At 31.5% G+C, this 25964-nt stretch overlaps 1 protein-coding gene across 1 annotated transcript; it reads left to right on the top strand.

The window, feature by feature from the left end:
• The first annotated feature begins 1059 nt into the window (after nt 1-1059).
• LOC134684404 (serine/threonine-protein phosphatase 6 regulatory ankyrin repeat subunit B-like) lies at nt 1060-24135 on the top strand. Its single transcript, XM_063543688.1, has 16 exons — nt 1060-1453; nt 3870-4175; nt 4888-4944; nt 6849-7145; nt 8438-8788; nt 10268-10609; nt 11471-11785; nt 12188-12268; nt 13056-13217; nt 14977-15291; nt 16997-17338; nt 17936-18331; nt 19340-19723; nt 20364-20714; nt 22662-23015; nt 23837-24135. Exons 1-16 carry the CDS (start codon nt 1060-1062, stop codon nt 24133-24135), a joined length of 4746 nt encoding a protein of 1581 aa, XP_063399758.1.
• The last annotated feature ends 1829 nt before the right edge of the window (nt 24136-25964 follow it).

Here is a 25964-nt window from a genome sequence, read left to right as displayed (position 1 = left end):
TGATGTACGTCCATGTGTTGCTTTAATAGACAAGTCAGAATATTTCCTTCTCCCCTAACCTAAACACATAATTATCCATCACTAACACATGCATGGTTGTTTGTCAAGTAAGTTTGTATACTAGTACAATAATTAAGTATAACTTACAAATGTGACAGTGTGACATACTAAGTTACAAGTTGCTTTGTAAAATAATTCCAGATTGAATATTCTGACCTTAAATCAATATACAGGGTCATTATTGTTTAAACAACGGTACAAATATTGTTATAATGTAGTCATTTCTTTCCAATTCAATAAATATTTTGAAAAGTGCACCCTTTCTTTTGTTAACTAGTAAATTGTGACACATTTGAACGGATCAAATATTTCTATAAACCTGAATATAATATGTTATATCAGTCGAGAAACCTGTCATAAATTTAGATTGAGATTGTTTTCAAAATGGAGGACGGCGAATCATTTAAAATAGAGTTACACAAAGCAGTAAGATATAAAAACATTGAAGCTCTTCTATCATTATGTGACATTGACAATAAATCAATGAAAAATAGTGTTTTGGACTTCATAGTACGTTATGATCATGACAAAAAATTAATTCATTATGCTGCAAAATTTGGCTCCGTAGAGCTGTTAAAACTGTTGGTTGATTTGGGTGCAAGTGTACGAGAAAAAACAAGGACTGGCAAAAACACATTACATATTGCATGTGAAGAAGGTAAAACACATATTGTTGATTATCTACTTCAAACCATTAGTGACACTTCGTTCAAATCAGAACTTTCTACAAGCTATGACAAACAGGCTTACAGAAATTCATTTTACTATGCGGCTACATCTGGTAATCTCAGTAGTGTTCAAAGTCTAAAAGACAATGGGAATTTAGATATAGACGAAGTTTTACCAAATAAGAGTACAGCATTGTTTACCCTTGTCAAGGAAAATCATTATAAAGCAGTAAAACTTTTATGCAAATGTGGAGCAGACGTAAACCTTGGATTGCAGGGACAAAATTTTCGACCCATTCATTATTAAGCTGAGCGAGAAAACCGCACAGACATGTTAAAACTGTTGCTAACATATGGAGCTAATGTGAATGAAAACTGGGGAAAACCACCGTATGGTCATCATCCTCTATTCCTTGCTCTTCTACATAAGTTAACGGAAAATGCAAAAATCTTATTAGAAAATGGGGCGAATATATCGTTCAAAGGTCGAGATAAGCAAATTGATTGGATAGACTGTTTTTGTCTTGCCGCTATGCACTGTCCATCTTTAATACACGATTTCTTGAAGCGTGGCGCGAATCCAAATATAGAGCACAAAGGGAATTCTGTATTGATGCTTGCCTTTGACAGTCATGCTAAGGAAAATGACCTTATATCTTTGATAAAGGAGGGAGCTTATAAAGGAAGGGATGGTAAAACGGCTATACAGTCCTGTAAAACTTATAGTAAGTAAGGAATATTATATGTTGAATATTTAAAACGACACATTTAGTGAATAGTTTCGAAATTACACATGATTATATATTTATTTATGCAATTGTAAAAATAAATAGACAACTTAAGCAGGAGATCTTCAATTCTGTTAGTTTCCTAAAGTTAAGTTCTTTGGTTTTTTAAACTTGAATTGAACACATTCGGACCAAGTCGGCTAATACATGTAACTTAGGGATGCAAATGTTAATGGTTCAGAGGGAAATAAAGACATTGAATGTCTCTTAAGTGAATCTCGAGACCAAGATATTTAAAAGTTCAAATTTAATGTTTCTAACTTCTATTGTCCGTCATATGTCATTTGATCCACATTTTATCTTTCGGTGGTAAACCGAACTATTGACGAACCATTTCATGTTAAAATATAAAAAAATATTAATTGTCGTATGATTGCAAATGAGACAACTTTCACTAGAGACATGATGACAAAGAAACCAGAATCTGTTGTTCATTTAACGGTCTGCAACAATGAGCAACGGCTATACCGCATAAAAAGCTAAAAAAGGCCCCGAAAAGACAAAAGTAAAACAATCCAAAAGAAAAAAAAACACCAATGTCTAGTTTATGTGCATCAAAATGAACGAACAACAAATATGTAACACAGCAACAACCAACAACTACTGAATTACAGGCTCTATAAAAAAAGACCTTTACCCAACGAGTTGCTGTAACAAATTATATGTGAAAAAGTAACAGATACTGGTACTCGACGAGTTTGGTGCTCTATTGCTTTTATTGGGCAAATCTGTTCTCATATTTGGTGATTGATATAAATTGAGATTTAATTCTAACACTTGATTTATAAATACAATACAACGTTAACATTAATAATGATATATGATATTGATAATAATATTGAAACATTTTAGCACACAGTTGAATTCTTTATGTTTCCGTTAAATTCATTTAATTATATCAGTTCTTGACCTTGCATACGTCATCTCGCTAATATTTTTATCACGATTCTATACTAAAGCTTTCACAATTTAATAGAAATACTTGATCAGCGTTAGGTATTTCTTCACGATCTTTTTCTCGATAAGGCGAATTAAATTACTCCCGTGGGTTACGGGCGCATCAAGTTTACAAAGGATTATTTTTACAATCCTTTATTCAATTTGAAAACAAATAAATATTAAATGCATAGACAAGTTATTATTCAAAGAACAAAAGACATCGTAACTTTTCAAAATTGAAACAAAGAATCGTTCAACAAACATAATAGGAATTACCATGATTACAAGTAATTTCACCTTAATTTTGACATTTTAGGTCAACTGCTTATATTCCTAAATGCAGGCATTTCTGTGGATGAGATTGAGACCCGACACGGAAAATCAACTTTAAAACTATTTTTAAAAAGAACATTTACATGTTCTGAACAACGGAGAAGTCCAATAGTAGTTTCAAAGTTGCTTTCAGTTGGTGCAAACCCTAACTTGACTCTAGAGGGCAAACATTCGCCCTTAGTTTTGGCAATTAAAAAAAGTTTGTTTGAAGTTGCAGACCTATTAATTCAGGCTGGTGCAAATGTGAACCATATTGGAGAGGACGGTAACAATCCAGCTCACTATTGTTGTAAATTGGGTTGGTATTTCTTGTTTTTTGTATGTTCAAATATCCAACGGGTATATTATATATGATTAATTTAAGCATGGCTATCAAAAATAAATTCGTCGAGAGATAATCACAACGACAGTAATAAAAGATATTAAGATATGTACGAGATAATATCAAATCGCATATTGTCGTCATTTGATAAATTTCCCGTTTACAAAACTTTGAATTTTCATAAACACTAAGGATTTTCTTATCCCAAGCCTAGATTACCGTAGACGTATTTAGTTCAACTTCTGGGAATTTTGAATCCTCATTGCTCTTCACCTTTGTACTTGTTTGGTTTTAAAACTATTTTGATATGAGCGTCACCGATGAGTTTTATGTAGACGAAACGCGAGTCTGGCGTACTACATTTTAATCCTGTTACCTTTGAAAACAATATTAAAGGACAAATCTACAGAAAAATATATCAACATGAGTATTAATGGCAACTGAATGTTGTTATATGTATATAGGAAATAAATATATGGCTAAATGTATGAAGGCATGACTTCCAAATATATGGCAAACATTATAGAAATCTCATTTATGGTTAATTTTTTGTTTCCTACTTTTTGCGAAATTTATGTTTTCCAAACTATAACAGATTTTGAAATATAAACAAGTGGTAAATCGAACAAGGTCATTTGGATAAATCACTGTTTTTTGCAAAAGATGTACTTTGAATTAATAAATTTATGTATCAAATAAGCTGAAAGGTTTGTTCTATAAAACACTTATTGAATTAAAAATGTGCATTTTGTTTTAAAGGAACGACGACCAACACAAGTTCAATAATGATAGCTCTGATTGTAAAAGGATTGCGTCTTAATGAACCACAACCATGTGGAAACTATCTATTCGATCTTTTAATTGAGGCAGGTTTTGATAATTCTGTGATGATGTCAATGATTAAAAATGGTGCAAATATAAATTTAGTGAAAGCTGGAAATGATTCTGTATTAATGAAAAGTATTAAACAAAATAGGTTTAAACTCTGTTGTGCTCTAATAGAAGAAGGAGCTGATGTTTCATACAAAAACACAAAAGGGCAGGCTGCTTTAGATATTTTCGCCGGTAAGGAAAGCATCCTTTCTTTTTAAACACATACAGTACAAATACATTAACGAATATACACTATATTAATTTCGTCGTTGATTTATCATAATCAGTCTCTAGAGATAAATTTGAGAAAACACAAATTGTTTTCAGTAAAGGCAAAAGTGGTTTAGCGCTGTTCAATAGTCTTAAATGGATTAAGAGAAAACAAATCCGGGTTACAATTTAAACTGAGGGACACACTTCAAGAACAAGAGGACTTGGTACATGGCATTTAAAAATGTTAAGGTCGAACCTACATTTATGGCTAGCCAAACATCTGTCTTTATTGCAATATTACAACTACAACTAAAACGTCAATAGTACGTGACAGGAGTAAAATATAAATAATACAAATAAACGCAGGACAGAGAAATACATTAATAAATAATATAATAGTACATTAGAAAAAAACTGTGTACAAACAAAAAATCATGTGCATATATTTGCTCTAACTTAAAAACATATAAATGAAAAATTATCTAATCTTTTGCATACATATTGATAATTCAAATAAGATGACTATAAAATAAGGCAAGGTCGTGTTATTGTAAGATCAAGTGAAATCACATATAAAAAAAAACCACTGACAGTAAATTTAGGAAAATATTTTCATTATATACGATTTTACATTAAGAAAAACTGTAATATGCGCACAAATATGGTAGTTAGATAACAACTTTATTTATAGATTTGTTTCTTGAAATGAAGAGTGAAAACTCCAGACATAAAGAAGCAGATTTACATTGTAGGTATACATTTTTGTGGCTGTAACACATTTTAATATTGAAAAGCAAATATGCACTTTTTCTCTGAATGATTGGCTTAACGTTTTGTCTATTGGTTAAATGATAATCACTACATTACTGATGAAACATATATTTAAGATAATAAATACTGACAATGAATGCCTACAGTTTTAGGGTAGTGTCAATCGGCTCCTTTGATGTAAATCATGTATTATACGGATTTGTTTAATCATGGATTACTAAAAGTTACTTAATAAAACCAAACAAGGGTATACATTTCTTTTTACAATTATAGTTACTTGTCGACCTAGGTTTGGTAAGTAACAAGAAAAAAACTTCAAATTGAACAGCTGTTCATAAGTTAGAATCAAATTATTAGAAAGCTTCCCCGCTGATATCTATGATGGTTTGACACAGTGAAAAAACGTAACATCATTCAACTAGATTTCCTTTGGACTTTATCAAAAACTACGTTGACAAAATAATCACTTCCATATAATTACATTTACGATATTAATTTTACTGTACCATTGATGCTCAGAGCCAAGTTATTCAAAATGACAGAGGCTTGTACCGTTATCAAAAGTACCAGGATTATAATTTTATACGCCAGACGCGCGTTTCGTCTACATAAGACTCATCAGTGACGCTCAGATCAAAATAGTTAAAAAGCCAAACAAATACAAAGTTGAAGAGCATTGAGGACCCAGACGTTGCCTAGCTCACAAAACATACCAAAAAAGACATAAAGAATAGCCAAAATACGGACAAGGAATCATATCACTCTATATCACGTGTTGGTTGACCTTTATGGAATAACTGTATCACAAATGATATCGGATATGTTCATTACGTCGTAACTACAATCCTCTACCCTTTCATGAATGTGACCTACCGAATTAGACAATTTACCGGATTTGTTATCACATAAGCAACACGACGGGTGCCACACGTGGAGCAGGATCTGCTTATCATGAGACCATCCCTAGTTTTTGGTAGGTTCGTGTTGTTTATTCTTTAGTCTTCTATGTTGTGTCATGTGAACTATTGTTTGTCTGTTTGTCTTTTTCGTATTTAGCCATGGCGTTGTCAGTTTGTTTTAGATTTATGAGTTTGAATGTACTTTGTTCATTTTTTTACAAAAATGAGGCCGTTAGTTTTCTCGCTTGAATTGTTTTACATTGTCATATCGGGGCCTTTTATAGCTGACTATATGCGCTATGGGCTTTGCTCATTGTTGAAGGCCGTACGGTGACCTATACTTGTTAATGTTTGTGTCATTTTGGTCTTTTGTGGATAGTTGTCTCATGGCAATCATACCACATCTTCTTTTTTTATATTTGGTATCTTTCGTTCCTCTTTTATATGTTAGCAAACATAAATTGCGTTGATTATGCTTAAAAAAATATACAATGTAATGGCATCCAAACAAAATCATTTGTACGGGCAACATAAAGGAACTTTACTTTATAATAAAACAATATATTTTTTGAAGTCATGATTAAAATGAAATACGACACAATTATTTAATAAAAAAATCTGCAGTGTTTGTAGCTGAATATGTAACATATAATAAACTATAGAGGACGTTGACAAGCACAGTCTTTCGTGTTTCCATACAAGTAGTTGGGGTTATATAATTATAGTTTCCACATATGGAATACAAATTTATAAAATATATGATAAAAGACGAAATTAAAACTAAATACAATAATAAACCTTAGTGTTGGGTATATAACATTTAATATTTTTTGAATACCTATTGAGTTTTTTATTTGTCTATAATAATGATAATGCAGTTCGGCGTATTATGTGTTTGTTTTAATCTGCAATACATATTAGAATTATATTGAAGCAATTAAGTTCAGATGTACAATTAATAAGACATATATGGTTTTTGTAGTAGAGAAATTGAAAGTCTTAAACGCTTTCTTGACAACCGGAATTGATGTAAATAAATGTACTATGTCAAACATCTACCCCTTAATCATGGCGATATGTCTTCGATGTGAAGACACCGTAAAATTAATGTTGGAAACAGGAGGAGACGTAAATATAATGGACAGGTATTACGATACACCACTGACTACTGCACTAGCTTTTGACCTTGAAGAGGTGGTGCATGTGTTGTTGAAAGCCAAGGCAAATGTAAACCATATGGGAGGAGAAATACGTCTACCAAGCATAATTGCGAATGCAGGTAAACCATATTCTATTATTATATGTTGTAATTATATCATGTTGTATTTATGTACAAAAAGGTTGTTGAGAAGCATAAATAATGCTATATATCATCTCGGCAATATCGATGTTTTTATGTAAATACAATGCATACATGTTGCACAGATTTGCAGTTTGAATTCTAACTAGATGGAAACCAATTGTAATAGATTATAAAGTTTTATTACTTTCAGTTAATATCAATTTGTCGACTAAGATAGTTCAGCGAAATTCAAGTAATGAACACATTTCAATGTTGAGATCAATGCTGAAATGTTTGATAGGTACTAATTGTGAAAGATCAATGGTATTTTCTATGATAAATTTACATCAATGTCAGGATATATAAGTAAGTATATTGAGACCCCTTTCTATAGAAATGCTTTATCGAATTTTCATTAGGCCTGTACATCAGAATATATTTTCCTACGGGTAAGAAATATCTATGTGTCAACAGTTTATGAAAATAACCTTGAAGTTCAATTATCTTGTAAATACTATTCACATCCTTTTAAGATTCAATTCCGTAGGTTGAAAAACATTAAGATACCAATTCTCGCAGCAGCAAGTCGAACAAATTTGGTTGCAATTAGCAAAGTCCTTTTTGCGATCAAAGTAGGAACTTAAAACCCAGTTTTTTGGTTGGGTTCGTGTTGCTTAGTTTTTAGTTTTCTATGTTGTGTCTTGCAAACTATTATTTGTTTGCTTGTTTTATTAGCTCACCTGGCCTAAAAGGTCAAGTGAGCTTTTCTCGTCACTTGGCGTCCGTCGTCCGTCGTCCGTCGTCTGTCGTCGTTAACTTTTACAAAAATCTTCTCCTATGAAACTACCGGGCCGAGCAAGTTTGGCTCTCCCTCTGATATCTTTTGGTACTTTTTTATAACAACGGGGAAAGCAGAAGTTTGTCAACTTCTCATGAAGTGTCGATAGTGTCTATTATTTTAAAGGCATCTTTGAACACTTATTTGTTTGTATTATTTGCGCAAGTCTAGTGTTAAAAATATCATGTTCATTTTAAATAATGATAATGACAGCGATAATATTAGAAAAGGGAAAAACAACCAAAAAAGCGATAACATAAAAAAGGGAAAAACTTTTGAATAGAACAAATCAAAACTGTAACAAGCTATGCGCATTCAAATCATATATAGATAAGATATCTAAGCGATTCAAATATGATATATTATGTTGAAGGCCATACGGTAACCTGAAAACGACGAAAACATAAATAAATCACGGCTTTAATTTACATCTCTTTAAACTCTTCTCAAGAATTAGAACCACCAAGTGTAAAACTAATGAAGCTTTCCAGTTGCTTCGGAGGTCGTGTTCCACCAAGATATTCTGCTCTCAATTATGGAAATTCTATATTGACAAGAATTCTAACAGACATGCCTGGATTGTCTTTGGACAGAATGGAATATTATGTGAAATTATTACTGAGTTTTGGAGCTAATCCTAATATTGAAGAAGCAGGAAGAGATTCTACATTGATGCATGCTGTCAGACTACAATCTTCTGTGTTAGTTAGAACTGTTATTGAAGCAGGTGCTGATGTCAATCATGCTGGTCAGATGAACTTAACAGCGTTGCATATTTATTTTATGTCGCGTAAAAGGAAGGGTAAGAATTAGCCATTAATTACACTAACACATTATTCTTGAGACATCTTTTGTTATACTTTCCTTATTCACTAATTCTGCTACAGTCATTACTTCATCCAAATTAAATTTTATTATGGATTTGACTCCATACTATCATGTATATTGAACTTTGAATATATCTAGCTTTTGTTGTACAGTATGTTTTTTTCCCGCACATAATATCTAAATTCATAACTGTTTATGTTACCTGCATGTGTTTTAATAGCTTTCATCTTCAAATCCGATTGATAATTAGGTGCTAAAAATGTTATCCCTTTTTTAACATTAAAAGTATGTGTTTTGGAAGCAATCCCTTCCATGCGCATATTTCAAACGAAAAGGATTTTCAACTCTTAATTGATTATCAAACTATCAATTTCTTGTGTGAATTGTTAAGCAGGCCTGATACATAATAATTAAAATTACTGAATATTTGTATGTTTAGTTTTTTTTATCTCGTATTTGTAAGTATGACCAATTGTTTACTGAAAAGTGACTGAAAGGTGTTAGTAAATTAATTGCAGTATCGTGTATTCTAGAATCGAAGAGAACAATAATTTCATCTCTTTAATTTTTAAAGTTTTACTTCAATTACCTAAATTGTAGGCTGCCAATAAAGTAGACAGTTCATGTTTCCTAAAAATTCATCAATTTTTCCGTAATTGATGTTGTTGAACTTCTTCATACAATCCTATTTAAAATAACATAGATGCAACATAGGTAGTTAAGTCTGTCTCGTATCTGGAATTATATCTAGAAATGGATTGTGAGGATTGGTTGTAGTCAAGGTTTAAACATCTGTTTAAATTTTTCTGAAAATTCCATGACAAATTTTTATATAAACTTTTGGAAAAACCCTTTAACCGTAGAATGAACCCAATTGTCGACAACGACACCGATGACATATGAATGAAGAAACGCGATGGCTCGCTCAGAAAATAATTCTCATCATAGTAAGATTTACCGATAAGTCTAAAGGCTTCAGAAGTTATCGCCCTTAAATGATTCTGTTTTTACAACATAATTTAGTGTTTTCAGTGATATCTCGAAAGCTATGAAAAACTTGTTCAGGAACAGCATTATGCTAGTTGATTAGATATCAGCAATTGCCATGTCAGAAGACAACAGTAAATGTAACTTTTACCTTACACGTACCCATCATTCTGACCACGAAATGACCAATCTTTACTGTGTTTCATAATCGGTGCGTGATGAGTGGATTAAGAGAAAAGCCAACTCACAATTTTAAATCTATTTATTGAATAGGCTAAATCGAACACATGTTCTCCCGCAATAACACAAAAGGGAAGAACACCATCACGTTCACGAGACTACCGAGGCAATCGAATATGAATTATAGGACAATGATGATTATTTATTGAATTTATATCGCGTGGAACGTGGCATGTATCGAAAACTATTTTGATTTATGTGATTATTGATGTGAATTTGTTTGTAGGGTTCAGATTTTACAAAAGGAGAATCAATCCTGAAAAAAGTCTTATGTTAGAATTGTTGTTAGATCAAAAGGCACACACAAATACGAAATCTCTCTATGGGAATTTACCAATACATTTTGCGTTAGGTGCGGAGGTCGATGACAAAGGAGGTCACCTTAAAGATGTTCTTAGACTAGTTGACCACAGTGTTGAAATGAATACCCCCGACAAGAACGGCAACACACCGGTTATTTTGGCAGCTTTTGTTGGTTCTGGCAATATTATTGAGAAAATGATAGAAAAAGGGGCTGATGTCAAATATCAAGGATATCAAAGGAATACAGCGCTACATAAACATATGGGTAAGAAGAATCTCTGTTGATATTAAACATAATATATCTAGTAATATTCATAGCACCAAGGTTAATTTAAAATAAGTCCATTCTGAACCAAACTTTTTCAACAAACAGCAGGACAGACAAAAAGCTGTTACAAATTGGTAAATAATGATATTTCATATGTTTGACCATACACATATTATTGGAAATTGTTCTTCCTTCTAAACAATTATTTGCTCTATACCATACATATAAGCCAACTGACTGTTGCAACAATAGAAGAAAAAAAGGAAAACGATTATTAAAAGTGGCCTCGTATATTTAGCACATATAAAAAGCTGCATGTGTGTACTTTTAGTTTTGTCAATATATACAGAGATTTAGTCATACCCGTAAGAAAAAAGGACTAACAAATACATTGAACCACACAGAATCAGAATAGACCCCTTATATATTTATTATTGAAAACAATGATAAAAAATGATAAAAATGTCCTGTATCCAGTCAGAAAAATGGTCATTGTTATATCATAATTCGTTTCCGTATGTCTAACATGTTAACGTTGTGTTTCCGTTGTGTCGTTTGTTTTCTCTTTTATTTGAGGGTAAATTCACATTACTATAAGACGTGTCACGGTACTTTTCTATCCCAATTTCATGTATTTGGTTTTTGATGTTATATTTGTTATTCCCATCGGATTTTGTCTAATGCTTAGTCCGTTTCTGCGTGTGTTTTTAATGTTGTGTCGTTGTTCTCCTCTTATATTTAATGCGTTTCCCTCAGTTTAAGTTTGTTACCCCGATTTTGTTTTTGTTCATAGATTTACGAGTTTTGAACAGCGGTATACTACTGTTGCCTTTATATATCCTTTGTTTTATATTGAAGAATCAAAAAGGCTCAATAGAAAAATAGTTTCCATCTTATTAAAACATGGCGCCAGTTTGAACATCCAGAACAATTTAGGTGAAACACCAATAATTCGATACATCAAAAGAGGACATACCGTACTTGAAGACATACAGTTCCTCGTGGAAAGGGGGTCGGATCTTGATTGTAATAGTGAAGGATGTAGTTCAGCGTTGACATTGACGATATACCATAATATGTTTCCTGTAGTGCATTATTTGATACGTCATATGGTCAATCTTAACCATAAAGGTCAAGGAGGGAAAACAGCCTTACATTTTGCACTTCTGAAAGGTATGGACACGCTTTGTCATTTACTGATATTTGTCTTTATAGAAGAAGCTCCAGACGGCATTCGTATTCGAAAAAATTCAAACAATTATCTTCAACATCTTCATATTTACGTATTTTTGCAGGTTCCCGATTCTACAGTGTAATTAGATTTTTTAATATCATTTCTATCGTTGAAAATATTTATGTTTTATCAATAAATTAAAACCTGATTATTAATGATATACACATTTTGGTTCTACAATTTGTCGATACAAGTTAGAACCATGGCTTTTTAGTTTTAGATACCTTACGATTACTAAAATGCTACCATTACCTTATTACAAACCCGCTGATAATGAACGATATTGGAAACAGATCGTCTCTTTTTATATAAATGTTAAAAAGGAAATTATGTTGTTTAAGGGAAATACAGATTTGATGAATCGATAGAATCAACACTTAAACGAATAGTTACTGGCGCAAATCACCAGTCCATACAACCAGGTAAAGGTATTACAAATTTCATGTTTATGCAAAACAAAAAGAATAATTTGCTTACAGAAAAAAGTAAAATCACAAAAATACTGAACTCCGAGGAAAATCAATTCGGAAAGTCCATAATCACATGGTAAAATTAAATAACAAAACACATAAAAAACGAATGGACAAGAACTGTCATATTCCTGACTTGGTACAGGCATTTCAAATGTTGAAAATGGTGGATTAAACCTGGTTTTATAGCGCTTACCGTCTCACTTGGAAGACAGTCTCATCAAATTTCGTCATATTAACAATGATGCGTTAACTAAGCAGACACAATAAATAAAATAGTCCAAAAATTGGTACAGCAGTCGTCATTGTGTAACAATTTTAAAAGGAACAATTTAACAGAACACAAAAACATATATCTACAAACACATTCATTGATTCGCGTGTCTAAGGTCAGAAAATTGTATACGTCACATATATTTGTCGTTCAATGTACATACAAACAATTTTCAAATTTCACATAGGCAATGTGCTTATGATTTATAATTGTTCATTCATCTAAGTTCGGTTAGCCATTACATCTTTCTACGTGAAACTGAATAAAGACTATTTCTAATTCTGAAGATAAAATCTGTCGCTGCCTTGCTGCTTGTATAATGTTAGTTGTTTGTTTAACCATCAAAGATCTAGAAGAACGGGAATATTTTGTAGACTCCCTAATTTTAAGATTAATTAATGAAAGTATTAACAGTACCAATGTAAATATTTGTTATTTAAATTTTTTATCGTCGCTTTGTTTCAGACACTTCTGTCAACAATAGAAAAAGAAGGTGCTACTATCAAAATGAAGAGGCTGTACTGAAAATGAAAAGAGCTAAGACATTTCGAAAGTTGTCAGTAGATGCAATTAAAGTTGAATCAAAAGTTCCAAAATGCAGAATTGACGACAATCACCAGGTCAAAGGTAAACTATTTAAGGAATGATTTACTTTTCAACTGGTTACTGTATGAACGATGCACCTTCAATGTGTTGGTCTTTGAATTTACTACTTTGGTAAATGACCCTTTCGCATTTTGGCTTTCTACTTCACAAATACTTAAAAAAGAAACGTTAGAAAGGAAAAAAATCTGGTTTAACCATTCATACAATAGCCAACAGTAAACGAGGATAAAGCAAACCCTAGTCACAAAACATAGAAGTAAACAAAATATCGAGAAACTCCAATCTAATCAGAACTTTGGGGTGAATAATAAAACTAGCAACATGTGATGAGAAATGCAGATTACCTTTGTAAATTTTAATTTCACAGACATAAGTTTATGATATTTCAACTTATATTTTTTAAATTGTCATTTAAAGTGGAGGTAACTTTGAAATAGTTTATTTTCAGAAGGAAATTTTGACTATGTTGTATTTTAGCTGGAAAATAAACTATTTTTTCTTTTGATATTCTCAAAGCATCTTCTAAAAGAAATATTTTCGTATTCTATTTTACAATTCTATCATTTAGGAAAGCTAATAATAACATTATGGTGTTTTGTCTTGTATAATTCATACAAAATGTGTCAATTTGTCACAACCTGTAGCTTGAAGAAATGTTCATTAAACTATCTTTTTTATTATATTATTGAACATATCTCAATACATACTCCGCTTTTACAAATTAAAGTATGAACAAATTATATCATTTTTAATTTTCACTCCCATACAAATTAACGTAAAAATAAAAAATAATAGTGTTGCACTTTTTATACATATTGATAGTTTAAATATTCCACGTGTTATTGAACCAATCTTTATATTCCCTCCTGAGTATCATATTCCCCTCTGAAATGTCAGTACTACACCGTGTGACGTAAGGCGCGGACAATGTACATAAAATATGTAAAGACCTCGTGAAAAATGAATATTCTTGGATTAACAAAATTTCAAACCACCTTCGGAGACGGAAAAAAAATTTATAATATATTGTTGGGAATGGTAAGAATAGAATGGAAAAAAATATTTTTGTCATTCTTAATTTTGTTGATCCGTTTGGATTCTTGCTCTTTCTTAATTGTCAAATTACAATCATTATCGTACAATATACTTCTTTCCATCTTATAAATTATAAATATTACTTTTAACTTATCTATTTTGCTACAACGAGTCCATGAAATCCAAAATCTCCTGAACGTGTCCAATTTCACACCACACAAACGGATTTTTTGTTCGCAAAAACAACTGCCTAATTGTATCAAAACAAACTTTTAGCGATATTATGTTATCAGTGACGTCAATAACATAATATAAAGGTATTTAGTTATGATTAACATAATATATTGGGTTCGAGCATCACTAAAACGACTAAAACAAGATGAATACATTTGCATGTATCATTAGCACCCCTGGTACCAACGGAATAATTTTAATCGTCAATTACTTATAGGTACATTGTACTATTACTAATATTTTTTTTTAGGTTGCTTAACGTTCAGCGGCAAATATTTCGGGCATATTCAAGAGGGGAACATATTGTATAAATACAATAGGTACATGTAGGTCTTTATTAAAGGCACTCTCTATTAACAAGTTTGACGTCACTTTTATGACTTAACATGTGACCCACACGGTTGGGTGAACGAGACACGTTAGGGATGAAAGACCTTTTTTTTTTTATTGTTTCATGTATATATATCTGACAGTAGTTTAATAAATAACTTAAAATACAATGTCTTTGCAGTTGTAAATGTTGTAAGGAGTCTTCTAACAGCCGGATCAGACGTGAACATTTTAACCAAAGATGGAAAATCACCTCTGTACCTGCTTTTATCGAAACATCCACATCAAATTGTTCAAAAACTTTTACCACTGATTATCAAAAAAGGAGCAGATCCAAATCTAGGTCATTATCCACCTTTGGCGATTGCTGTACAACTACAACGAATTTCAGTGGTAAAATCCTTGTTAAAACATGGTGCTAAGGTGGATATCATGAATAACAGAAGTGAAACACCGCTAATATGTGCTTCACGCATGTTTTATCTCGAAAGGAAAGGTATTTTTCAATCTAATTTTTGAGTACTAAAATATTCAAATTTGTTTCAACCGTCATTTATATGTATATGGTAATGGTTATAAATTGAATACTCACAAAACTTTGAATTTTTCAAAATAAGTATTGTCTAATTTGGACAAACGTTTAGCAAAAATACTGAACCTCAAGGTAAATTCAAAAAGGTGAAGTCTATTACATCAGATAAAATAAAACAATTGACTGTACTTATCATAGAAACGAATGGAAAATAACTGCCTTCCTAAAGGCACTGTTATGCCAATAAAATTGGTTATTAAACCTGATTAATAGCTTGTTAAATCTTCCACTTGTTATTTTGAGTACTCAATGCTGTTTAACTGTGTTCTGCAAATTGGCCGGTTTTTAAACACTATTTATCTTAGCGTTACTCATTTAAAAAGGTTCAAGAATTAAAATTAAATACGCCAGACGTGCGTTTCGTCTACATAAGACTCATCATCTGACACTCAGATCAAATTATCATTAAATAGCCAAACAAGAATTAAATTGAAGATCATTGAGGATCCAAAATTCCAAAACGTTGTGCCAAATACGGATAAGATAATCCATTCATGGAACAATTCAAAGTTTTGTAAACAGATTATTTAAAAAAAAAATGACCACCTAATGCGATCTAATATTATTTCGCACAGTTCTTAACATCTTTTATCACTGTCATTGCAATAATCTCTCGAATACTTTATTTTTGATATCCGAGCTTAAATGACAATGAATTTTATTCATCATATAAATTATATTCTTTGCACACACACACTCATGTTTTGTGACAGGAATTTAACAAAAATGACATACAATTGATATTCATGTCAACACCGAAGTACTGACTACTTGCCTGGTGATACCCTCTGGAACGAAACGTCCAGCAGCAGTGGTATCAACCCAGTAGTGTAAAAAGTTATCAATTGTACCAGGATTATAATGCAATACATCAGACTCGTGGTTTGTCGACATAAGAATCATCAGTGACATCAAAGAAAATAGTTATAAAGCCAAACAAGTATAAAGTTGAAGAGTATTGAGGACCCAAAATTCACAAAAATTGTGCCAAATACGGCTATGGTATTTTATTCCTTATAAGTCCTATGCAGACGAAATACACGTATGGTGTAGACATTTAGTCTCACTGTCTGGTATATATGATTATAGATGATTGATAAAGTTATAACAGGAACTATTTTAAAAAGTTATGATGTATGTTACTCACATATATGCAATATCGAGTTATATTAGATAGGGAAGAAATAAAGAAATATTCGTATGCTAACAATACTGTTAAAGATCCAAATTATATAACGTTAAAACCTCGATTTGAATATTCATGAACAAAGGCAGTTCCAACGTAAAAGAGATGTTTTCTTTTTAGTTTGCATTTTGAAAACACAGATACAACGCATACTGATTATTTTGTTATAGTACATATTGTTCGATAAAATATACTAAAGAGTTTTTACACAATTGTTTCATATAAGGATGAATGTTGCTACATGTACCTTTTAAAACGTTTAAACCCTCTAATTGGTTTATATTACCTTTACATATTGTGACTTGGGTGCAGAGTTGTCTCATTTACACTCATATCACATCTTCGTATGTCTATTGTTCATAATGATAATTCCTTTATAACAATTTTAGAGCTCTACATATAGTCTTATTCTGTTTACTTTAGATAAGGTTCTCGAGACAATGAACATACTTGTAAATGAAGGAGCGTCTGTTAATATTAAAGATGAGAAAGGAAATCCGCCGTTGATAATATCTATAGTAAATGGATGTTTCCGACCGAAAGATATTAAGTTATGTGACTCAAATATCGACAAAATAGTCTCATTCTTATTGAAAAAAGGAGCGGACCCAAATACACAAGAGGATGGAAGAGACACCGCCTTATTTGCAGCTGTACAAAATATGTTGCCAACTGTAGTCGAATCGCTTTTGCAATTTGGTGCAAATGTTTATCATAGAGGAGATAACTATGAATCCATACTACAAAGATGTTTACAAACAAAAAGTAATGTAATCTTTAATTAAAAACAGATATTTCTTATTAACTCACACTTTATTGGGCTATAATTTCTAACGAAAATTTAAGAAGCAGATAAGAAACTCATCTTTTATTGAAAATGTTTTGTTGTTACAGCAAAATGTGAACTTAAAGTCAAAATTGTATTGCTTGATAACTGATTTTAACCTCTAGCAGTTTCCAGAAATCATCTTTAAACGCTTGAACTCCAAATTAAATCTTAATTTAATTTTTTTCTCATTACTCGAGTTTGTTATAAGAATTTGTTAGGGAATTTGATGTTTGCTATAACATGCATATTTATTGGTATGTTTAGTTATTTATTCTTAGTATACTATTATCACTTATTGCTTTTAGTCCCAAATATTGCAACAACATTATTCAAAACACAAATAAATTGATTATGCCAACACACCAATTTTGTTCATAGTATTGATTCATTGCATGAAGATGTGCTACTGTGCTTTTTGGATTGAAATAATTCTTACGAATGTGTCGCTGTTCACTTTGCATTTCGTTTTTCGTTATTGCTACCCTGTTTTATGAGATTTATAGTTGTATAGTGATAAATTCATTTTATTTCAGATGATCATGATTCGTGTTTTAAAGTGCTGAATATTTTACTTCGTCATAAAAAATATGGAGACAAAATCAACGCTTTTTTCCCTCAATTTTGGAAATACATACAAAACTTGACGAAACAGGAAGGAATGGAGAAGTACCAGTATTTTACACCGAACAGACCTATTTCCAAATCTGTTAAAGTTGACAAAATACTTATTGGAAAGATCTCATCAATGGTTTTGTCGAATGCGTTCGTTAATCCAAACATCACCAAAGAAAATCAAAATTCTCCACTCATTTACTTTTGCGAATTAGAATGTCTAGATGCTGTCAAATTCTTAATTCAATACGAAGCAGATGTAAATCACATTGGAGAGAACGGAAAAACTGCAATACACCATATTTTGAATATAAATGGTAATAAGATATGGGTTTGTATTCGAAAGGTCCAAAATGAGTGTTACGTGAATATAATTTTAGAAGAAACAGATTATAGAATATAATTAGAAATCATTTTTGCAATTTGCATTTAGCTCATGTAAAATGAAAAACAAACGACAAAAACCTGTATACTTAAAACTGCACAGTTGCCCCTGATGTTCACTGTTCTCTCATATGTATTTGTATATCAAACAATGACACACAAAAAAGTTTTGATCGAATGATCAAGTTGGAGAAGGAAAGCGTAAACCGTATACGTAATAAATCATCCTGATATAGGAAGTCGCACTTCTTATTATATTTTCTAAACAGCGAGCAACTATCACGGAATAAGTAGCAAATAATGTGTTAAAATTCAATAACAAACGATTTGATATTGTTCAAAACGTGTATACAAACTAACAGTATATTATAGAATGTTGATTTTAACATGGCTTGCTACTCTCCTCAAAAGATTGATCTTGTCTTTGCATTAAGTATTTTATTTTCGTATAAATATGTTTTTTTGTGGCATTTTCAATTCCAAAGATAAAAATATGCAAATCTTCCTTCTGCATTGTTACGCTGTATTCTCTTACGTTGCGCGGTTAAACCGTGATTGGCAACTTAAAATACAATAATGGGAGATTTTGTATAATTTCGTCAATAACACAATTTTATTTCATAGTAAGAATGGCGTGTACATAAGAAATTATAGACCAACGTACGACTGCATTCACTTAGGAAACTTATACCATATAAACAGTTGAAACGCATAAATCTAACGGCTTTTTTTTAATAACGCTATTTACGGAAAATACTTTTGACAGTCAGGAGACCGACACTTCACTAGAACTTTACATTTGCAAAACATATCTAGTGATTGTCTAATGGCCTGCTCTTGATAACCATTGATACTTGTTTGAAAAGAACTGGTATACAATTGTTTCCAATTGAAACAGAACAAAGGATTACATCAACTGTAAATTTTTTCATCTGTTTTAGATTCATATACAGCGATCTCAATGCTGGAATACATTTTGAGCAAAGACCCAAATTTACACTTGAAAGATACAGCGGGGAAGACGGCTTTAGACACATTGATATCTTCTATGAATGATCAGTTCATATATAAAGCAGGGCCGATTTCGATGCGACATTCCTATCTATATGAAGATCATAGATCAAAGTTTATTACACTGCGTCGTTTGATGATTCGACTTTTAGAAGTAGACACAAGTACGGAAGTTGCTGTATTGAATAAGGCTATGATCTATTGTTCATATGCTGAAGATTTTACGGGAATAAAGGCATTGGTTTCACATGGAGCAGATGTGAATTTTCGAGATGAATCGGGAAGTTCAATATTACACTTATGTTGGTTTTCCTGTAAGCAATGTTTCTTCTTAGGCTGAATGTTTGATTTCAGATGGAAATTAACTGTGATGGGTACGACGCGCATTTCTAGATTTATGCTTAACCATAATTCTCAAAGCCAATGTTGGATACATGAGTGACCATTTAACGATTTAAATGACAAACATATGTAAAAAGAAAAGCCAAAATGTGCCTTAGCTCAATTATGCATTTAATAGCTGATATAATAAAAGTTTCGGTCATATTTCATAATGTATTGACAACAGTACGACAATGTGTAAATGCCATGATAAGGATATTACATATATAAAACTGTTGTTGTCTTTGATAAATTTCATTAGAAAATAACCAAATCTTATATGTCCCAAAGAAAAGAACACCCAGTTTTGTATCATTGAAAGAGAAGGAAGGATATTTCCGCATATTCTCTTAAGATAATTAGCAACATATTCCATTATCGGAGTTTGTGCAATACGATATAGTTTCCACATTCCATTTTTTATTGTTGAAAGAAAAAAAAACTCTTCAAAGCTCATGATGTAAAAAAAAAATATTCGATTTTAAACAGAGAAAAATCTTAGAAGAATAGGCAACTATATATAAGTAAGTTTGAGATCCCACCTAATTCATTTACAATATGATTTTATTTTAGGTAAAAACGACGCATTTGAATTTATGCAGTGGGCACTCAGAAAGGGTTCTGATATAAGCGCTGTCAATTGTAATGGAAATTCAATTTTAATATCTATGCTACGTAGCAGATACAACTGTTTAGAAAACCAACATGACAAAAGAGATAAAATGGCTACAAGACTTGTTCGTTTGTTTGTTAAAAATAAGATTCAGCTTGTAAAAGACAGAAATAAAGATTCCCTATTGCATATAGCAGCTGAAAAAGGATTTGTTAGTACGATAGTTGCGTTAATACAATACGGAGTGGATGAATATGATCGAAATGATAGAGGCTTCACACCACTGCATTCGTGTTTATTATTTTCAGGAGGTAAATAAAACTATACCTTCGTATTATGCCTAAATGTATCAAATGAAGATGAAATTATATCTTGGTAAACGATGAACATTATAATAAACAGTTACTATGTAATTGTATATTTTTTGGCAAAATTATTACATAAACAAGTTTTTTCTTTAAAAAAAAGATATTTCACGCATTCAGATGTAAGCATATATGTATAAAGACAAAAGTTAGTTCCCACTCAAAAAATAAACAATCGTTTAAACTAAAATCCATTTTAAAAAAGAAGTCACAAATAACCACTCGACTGATTTAAATGAAATAAGTACCATCATATTTAGAAATGTTTATTATGTACTTGACCTTGATATCATTTTTATTTTCTGACAAGGTGAACGCAACGAAAAACCTTTCTGGAAAAATTTGCAATGTATACTTACCAAATTAAAATCGTAAAAAATGCAATTGTGTTTATCCATTAAAAAATTTAATCATCCGTCAAGAAAATTATCGCCAAATGAACAATAAAACATATGTCTGCATCTTATTGTATCAATTTTTTTTTTTTATAAAAATCGCCTTAAAAAAATCGCTTGGTAAAATGTTTTTGAAAAATATCGATTTTAGTTGAAATAATAGGTAATGTTTGAGTGGGAACTCACTTTTTTCACTGACTCTAGTTTCGAGGGAAAACATGAATCTTTATCTTTTTTTTAATCATAATGATTGATTACAATATGATTATAAACGGCTGATGATTTTGAAAGTTGCGCAGATGATCTTTTCCCAAAGAAATTCCAAATATACTAAATAGACCAAAGAAATTAATAGACCTTTGTTAGTCGAGTATTATTTTTAATTTTAGTTTCTTGTGTATAATACGGAGTTTAGTATGACGTCCATTATCACTGAACTAGTATGTATATTTGTTTAGGTGCCAGCTGAAGAATGCCTCCGGGTACAAGAATTTTTCGCTGCATTTAAGACCTATTGGTGACCTTCTGCTGTTATATGGTCAGGCTGTTGTCTCTTTGACACATTCCCCATTTCATTCAAATTTATATCTATACTTAAAGGTACATGAAGGGCTGTGAAATAAACATACACTCACGATATTTATTGGAAGATAACGTTATGTAATGTATAACAAAATTTAAATAGTTTAGATCCGTAAAGAAATGTCAATTATAACTATCCATAAAAAAAATTTGAACTATTATATATTGAATCTAGTTCGATGTTTATATCGAGGATGGACACCAAATGATCTGTATCATACAGCTTTTTACAAGTAAATGTCCGATGTATGATTTTTTATTTCTTCATTTCAAGTTTAATATGTTGTACGTTTTGAGACTATTATTACGCTTTAGGAGTTTTAGTCGGGAAGATAGTAGGTCTTATTAACCTTCCGATTTATTAAAGGCTTCGCTTACAAAATCAAAACAATGTTACAGTGTTAATAATTATTCCTTCTTTACCTGAATTTATTATTTATCTACGAGGATAATTTCAGGTTAAAGCTTGATAACGGCTGTTATATTTTGATTTTATTGTAGCACATATTTGTATAGTTGGATTGTTTTCCCTTTCGTGGCTCATTGTACAGGTTCTTTTTGCATTGTATGTTTCGCGGGTGTCAACATATGGTTTTGATTGCATTCACCTGTCATGCATGTTTTTTCGAGGCCTCGGTGGTTGAAAGGTTTAAGTAGTTTAAGTAGTCAAACACCTGTATCAATAGCCGGTCAACATTGAGGATGTAACAGGAACTCGACTCCAATTTAACTTGACTAGAATTGTCAGTTTTCCGTGCGAGTGTCGGTGGCTATCTACGGCTTCTTCCACAAGTAAAAACTGACCGCCAAGAAATAGCATAACAGAGTTGAAAGTGGCATTCAACACAAATAAATCTTCTCTGATCAATTATTTACCGTCAGATATACTGTATTGATAACTGATGTATATTCACAGATACAATAAAAGTTCAGAGGATTTTTTCCAAACTTTTGACTCGTGCACTTCTTAAAGACGACTTGAAATCGCTTGGAGGAGGGAAGCTTTTACATCTCGCATCTAAAATAACAGGTATTACAGGTTTAGATGAAGATACGAAAAACTTGCAGACCGAGATAACTGCACTTCTGTTGAATAATGGAGCGGATCCCAATGATAGTTTAGGAGATGATGTACCGTTATTAGAAGCATGCAGACACATTAATATAGGATCAGCAAAACTCTTATTAGATTCTGAAGCCAATGTTAACGTAACAAACAGCAACGGAAATTCCTTGCTGCATGTTGTTGTTTCTGTATTTTATGACACAGGTAAGATGAAGAAAACAAATCAAATTTCTAATCTAATCAAATATTGACAGTTCCATGAGAATAATTATGTAGTTCTTGTGTTGAACGGGTACTTTTCGGATTTAAAAATCACTTTCCTGTATAAAAGATATTCAAAATTTGGTAAACAATCATAATAAACCGAACAGAACATTACCATGACGGCAAGAAAAAAAATCTACAAAACATTTAACAAAAACTACAGCTTGAGCAACACCAAACCTACAAAAATAGCCGGTGTGATTTAGTACCCCTGGAAGAGTAAGCAATGTCCACATCACTAGCTTCAAAAGTTCCGTAGCTACTGCAATCCGAATTCTCATAAATTAGTAATATAAATATGGAATGGAGAACGGAGTGTTGGCTTAAACCAATGAAACATATAACTGAGTTGCCAATGAATTTTTTTTCACTAATGGCGTCACAATTTGGATATTAATCCAAATTTAAGCATTTTTAGTTAAAGATCGTGTAATTTGATTTTAATATGGATACCTAGTGAGAACATTTTTACTTTTTACAAATTACGCAATCATAAAATCGTTATTCAACTACACACTTATTAATTTTTAAATTCTTGTGAGTTGGTGCATCAATTTTTTTGACTTCAAAAGCCATAACACTTTAGGTGTGAAAAAATACATTTATTATTTCATTTCTGATTGCTTAAGGGGATTAAACTGTCATTGCATACATTTTATTTTGATTTTTTTTCCAGAAATATTCATCTATTTGTCTATTTGTTTCTATTTCTTTACAATCATATGTGTTTACAAAAATATGTCTTTCTTTTTTTTTTTTAGAAAAGAAACTTCAATTATTAAAGCTTTTGATAGAAAGAGGTATTAATGTTAATATAGTTGACACGTCTGGAAGATCGGCACTTTTCTTTGCCGTTGGTACACTGGTTGATGAACACATATATGACATTGATGAAATGGAATGCACGGATCTGATTCATTCTTCTAAAGAAATTGTATCTGAACTTCTTAAAAATGGAGCAGATCTTTATATTAGAGCTGCAAATGGCAGTGGCAACGTCTTATCAACATTCTGTCGTTCAGGTTTGTTTGCTATACACTATTTATTATTTCTTGATTAAGGGTTAAGATACTCATCTGCAACTTTGACGACCAAGTTATAACATGTTTAAATTGTAAATTTTTATGACATGTACATACGTTTGACATTTTTAATGATAGCATTATATCAGTTTGCTGAAATAGTGAACGCACATACATGATAACTTCGCAAAAACTGTATGAATATAAGGCGACAGAAAATGAACTAGAAGAAGTCATATTTTAAATTTCACGTTCAGATATACCAATGATTGCATATATAAATATATAAATATGAACATTTCAATCAGTGTTTGCATCTCACTAAAATTAGAATTACGGGGTTACTAGTTTGTCTTTATAACTTGATCATTCCGTCGATATTGAAACAGAGGACCTTTATATTGTCATTTTCTAATTTAAAAACAGAAACAAACTATCTGTTCTATTCGTTATTACATACATATCGATATTGTGCATGCTCACACAATACTTATTTTCCTCTCTTTTGAAAGGAGTATTACGGTATTACATACCATTTAGTAATCATCACGAATTGAGTGACATATACTATATGTCTCTTTCTCAACTTCCTGGCGATACATTTTCGCAGTCTTGTAAAATGTCCTGTATTAAGTCAGGAAAATTGCCATTGTTATATTATAGTTCGTTTCTGTGTGTTTGTGTTACATTTTAATGCTGTTTTTCTGTTGTGTTGTAGTTCTCCTCTTATATTTGATGTGTTTCCCTCAGTTTCAGTTTGTAACCCGGATTGGGTCTTTTCTCAACTGACTTTTGAATATCGAACAGCGGTATACTACTGATACCTTCATTTGGTCCTTTATGGACTAAATAGTCTTCTAAATCTGTAATTTTACCGAATGTGTCCTTTTTGCGATTGTGATATTTTATCTGAGTGCTTAGCAAACGAAGCTGTCGTTCTCGCTTTCATTAAGCTTGTGTTTTACTTGCATTTGTCCTCTAAATCGTTTTATTAGATTTGGGGATTATCAAACGTTTTCGCTTTAATTCAAATATTGAAAGTTTAACTGTTGATATTTGAAGCATATAATATCCAAGTGGATGATGTTTATTGTGCGACCGTACTTTGACCTATAATGTTTTACCTTTTCAAACTGTTACTTGGATGGATAGTTGGCAATCATATCACATATATTTAGACAATAGGGTGAATGTTATCTTTCTTTTAAAATGATGTGGAAATATCATATCTCTACTTAATGTTTTGTTACCTCACAATAACTTAATCAGATAATAAGAACGAACTGAATGTTGACAATTAAAAAACTGAGATCAAGCAAATCACGTTAATTACTAGTTTATGAAAACACCACATTAAAATTAAATTTATATACTAGTATGTAATGTGGATTCATTTGTTTGAATAACAATTTTATTGGATTTCCTGGATACAAGGGAACAGCAAATGAAAATCTGTTTCGATTTATAAAATTTTCTAAAGGAATGTATAACGGCTGCTGAAAAACAGCAACAGTTAAAATTATCGACGAAAATGCAATTTTTCCTCATTCCACGAAATTTATACCCACGGAAATAAATGAATTCATAGCTATTATATGCAGACTGTCACTATTATAATGTTCCTGATTGAAAAAAACTAACGAAAACCATATTGGCTTTTTTTTTTTGCAGGATCGGATCCAAGCGTGGGGGAAGTTCTCATCAAAGGAATTAACGAATCGAAAGTTTTTAATTACAGTTACTGTGTAGAGGATGTCATAGCAAACAAACAGTTAAAGTGCAGAAAAACAGGCTGGGTTAATTTTGTATGCATGCTTTTGGATAAAGGAGCGTCTCCAAATGAGTTTACAGGATATGATTCAAATTT

This window comes from Mytilus trossulus, chromosome 9 (assembly GCF_036588685.1).
Source record: "Mytilus trossulus isolate FHL-02 chromosome 9, PNRI_Mtr1.1.1.hap1, whole genome shotgun sequence".
NCBI lineage: Eukaryota > Metazoa > Mollusca > Bivalvia > Mytilida > Mytilidae > Mytilus > Mytilus trossulus.
Note: the sequence above shows the minus strand (reverse complement) of the source record. Positions and strands in the feature narration are given on the sequence as shown.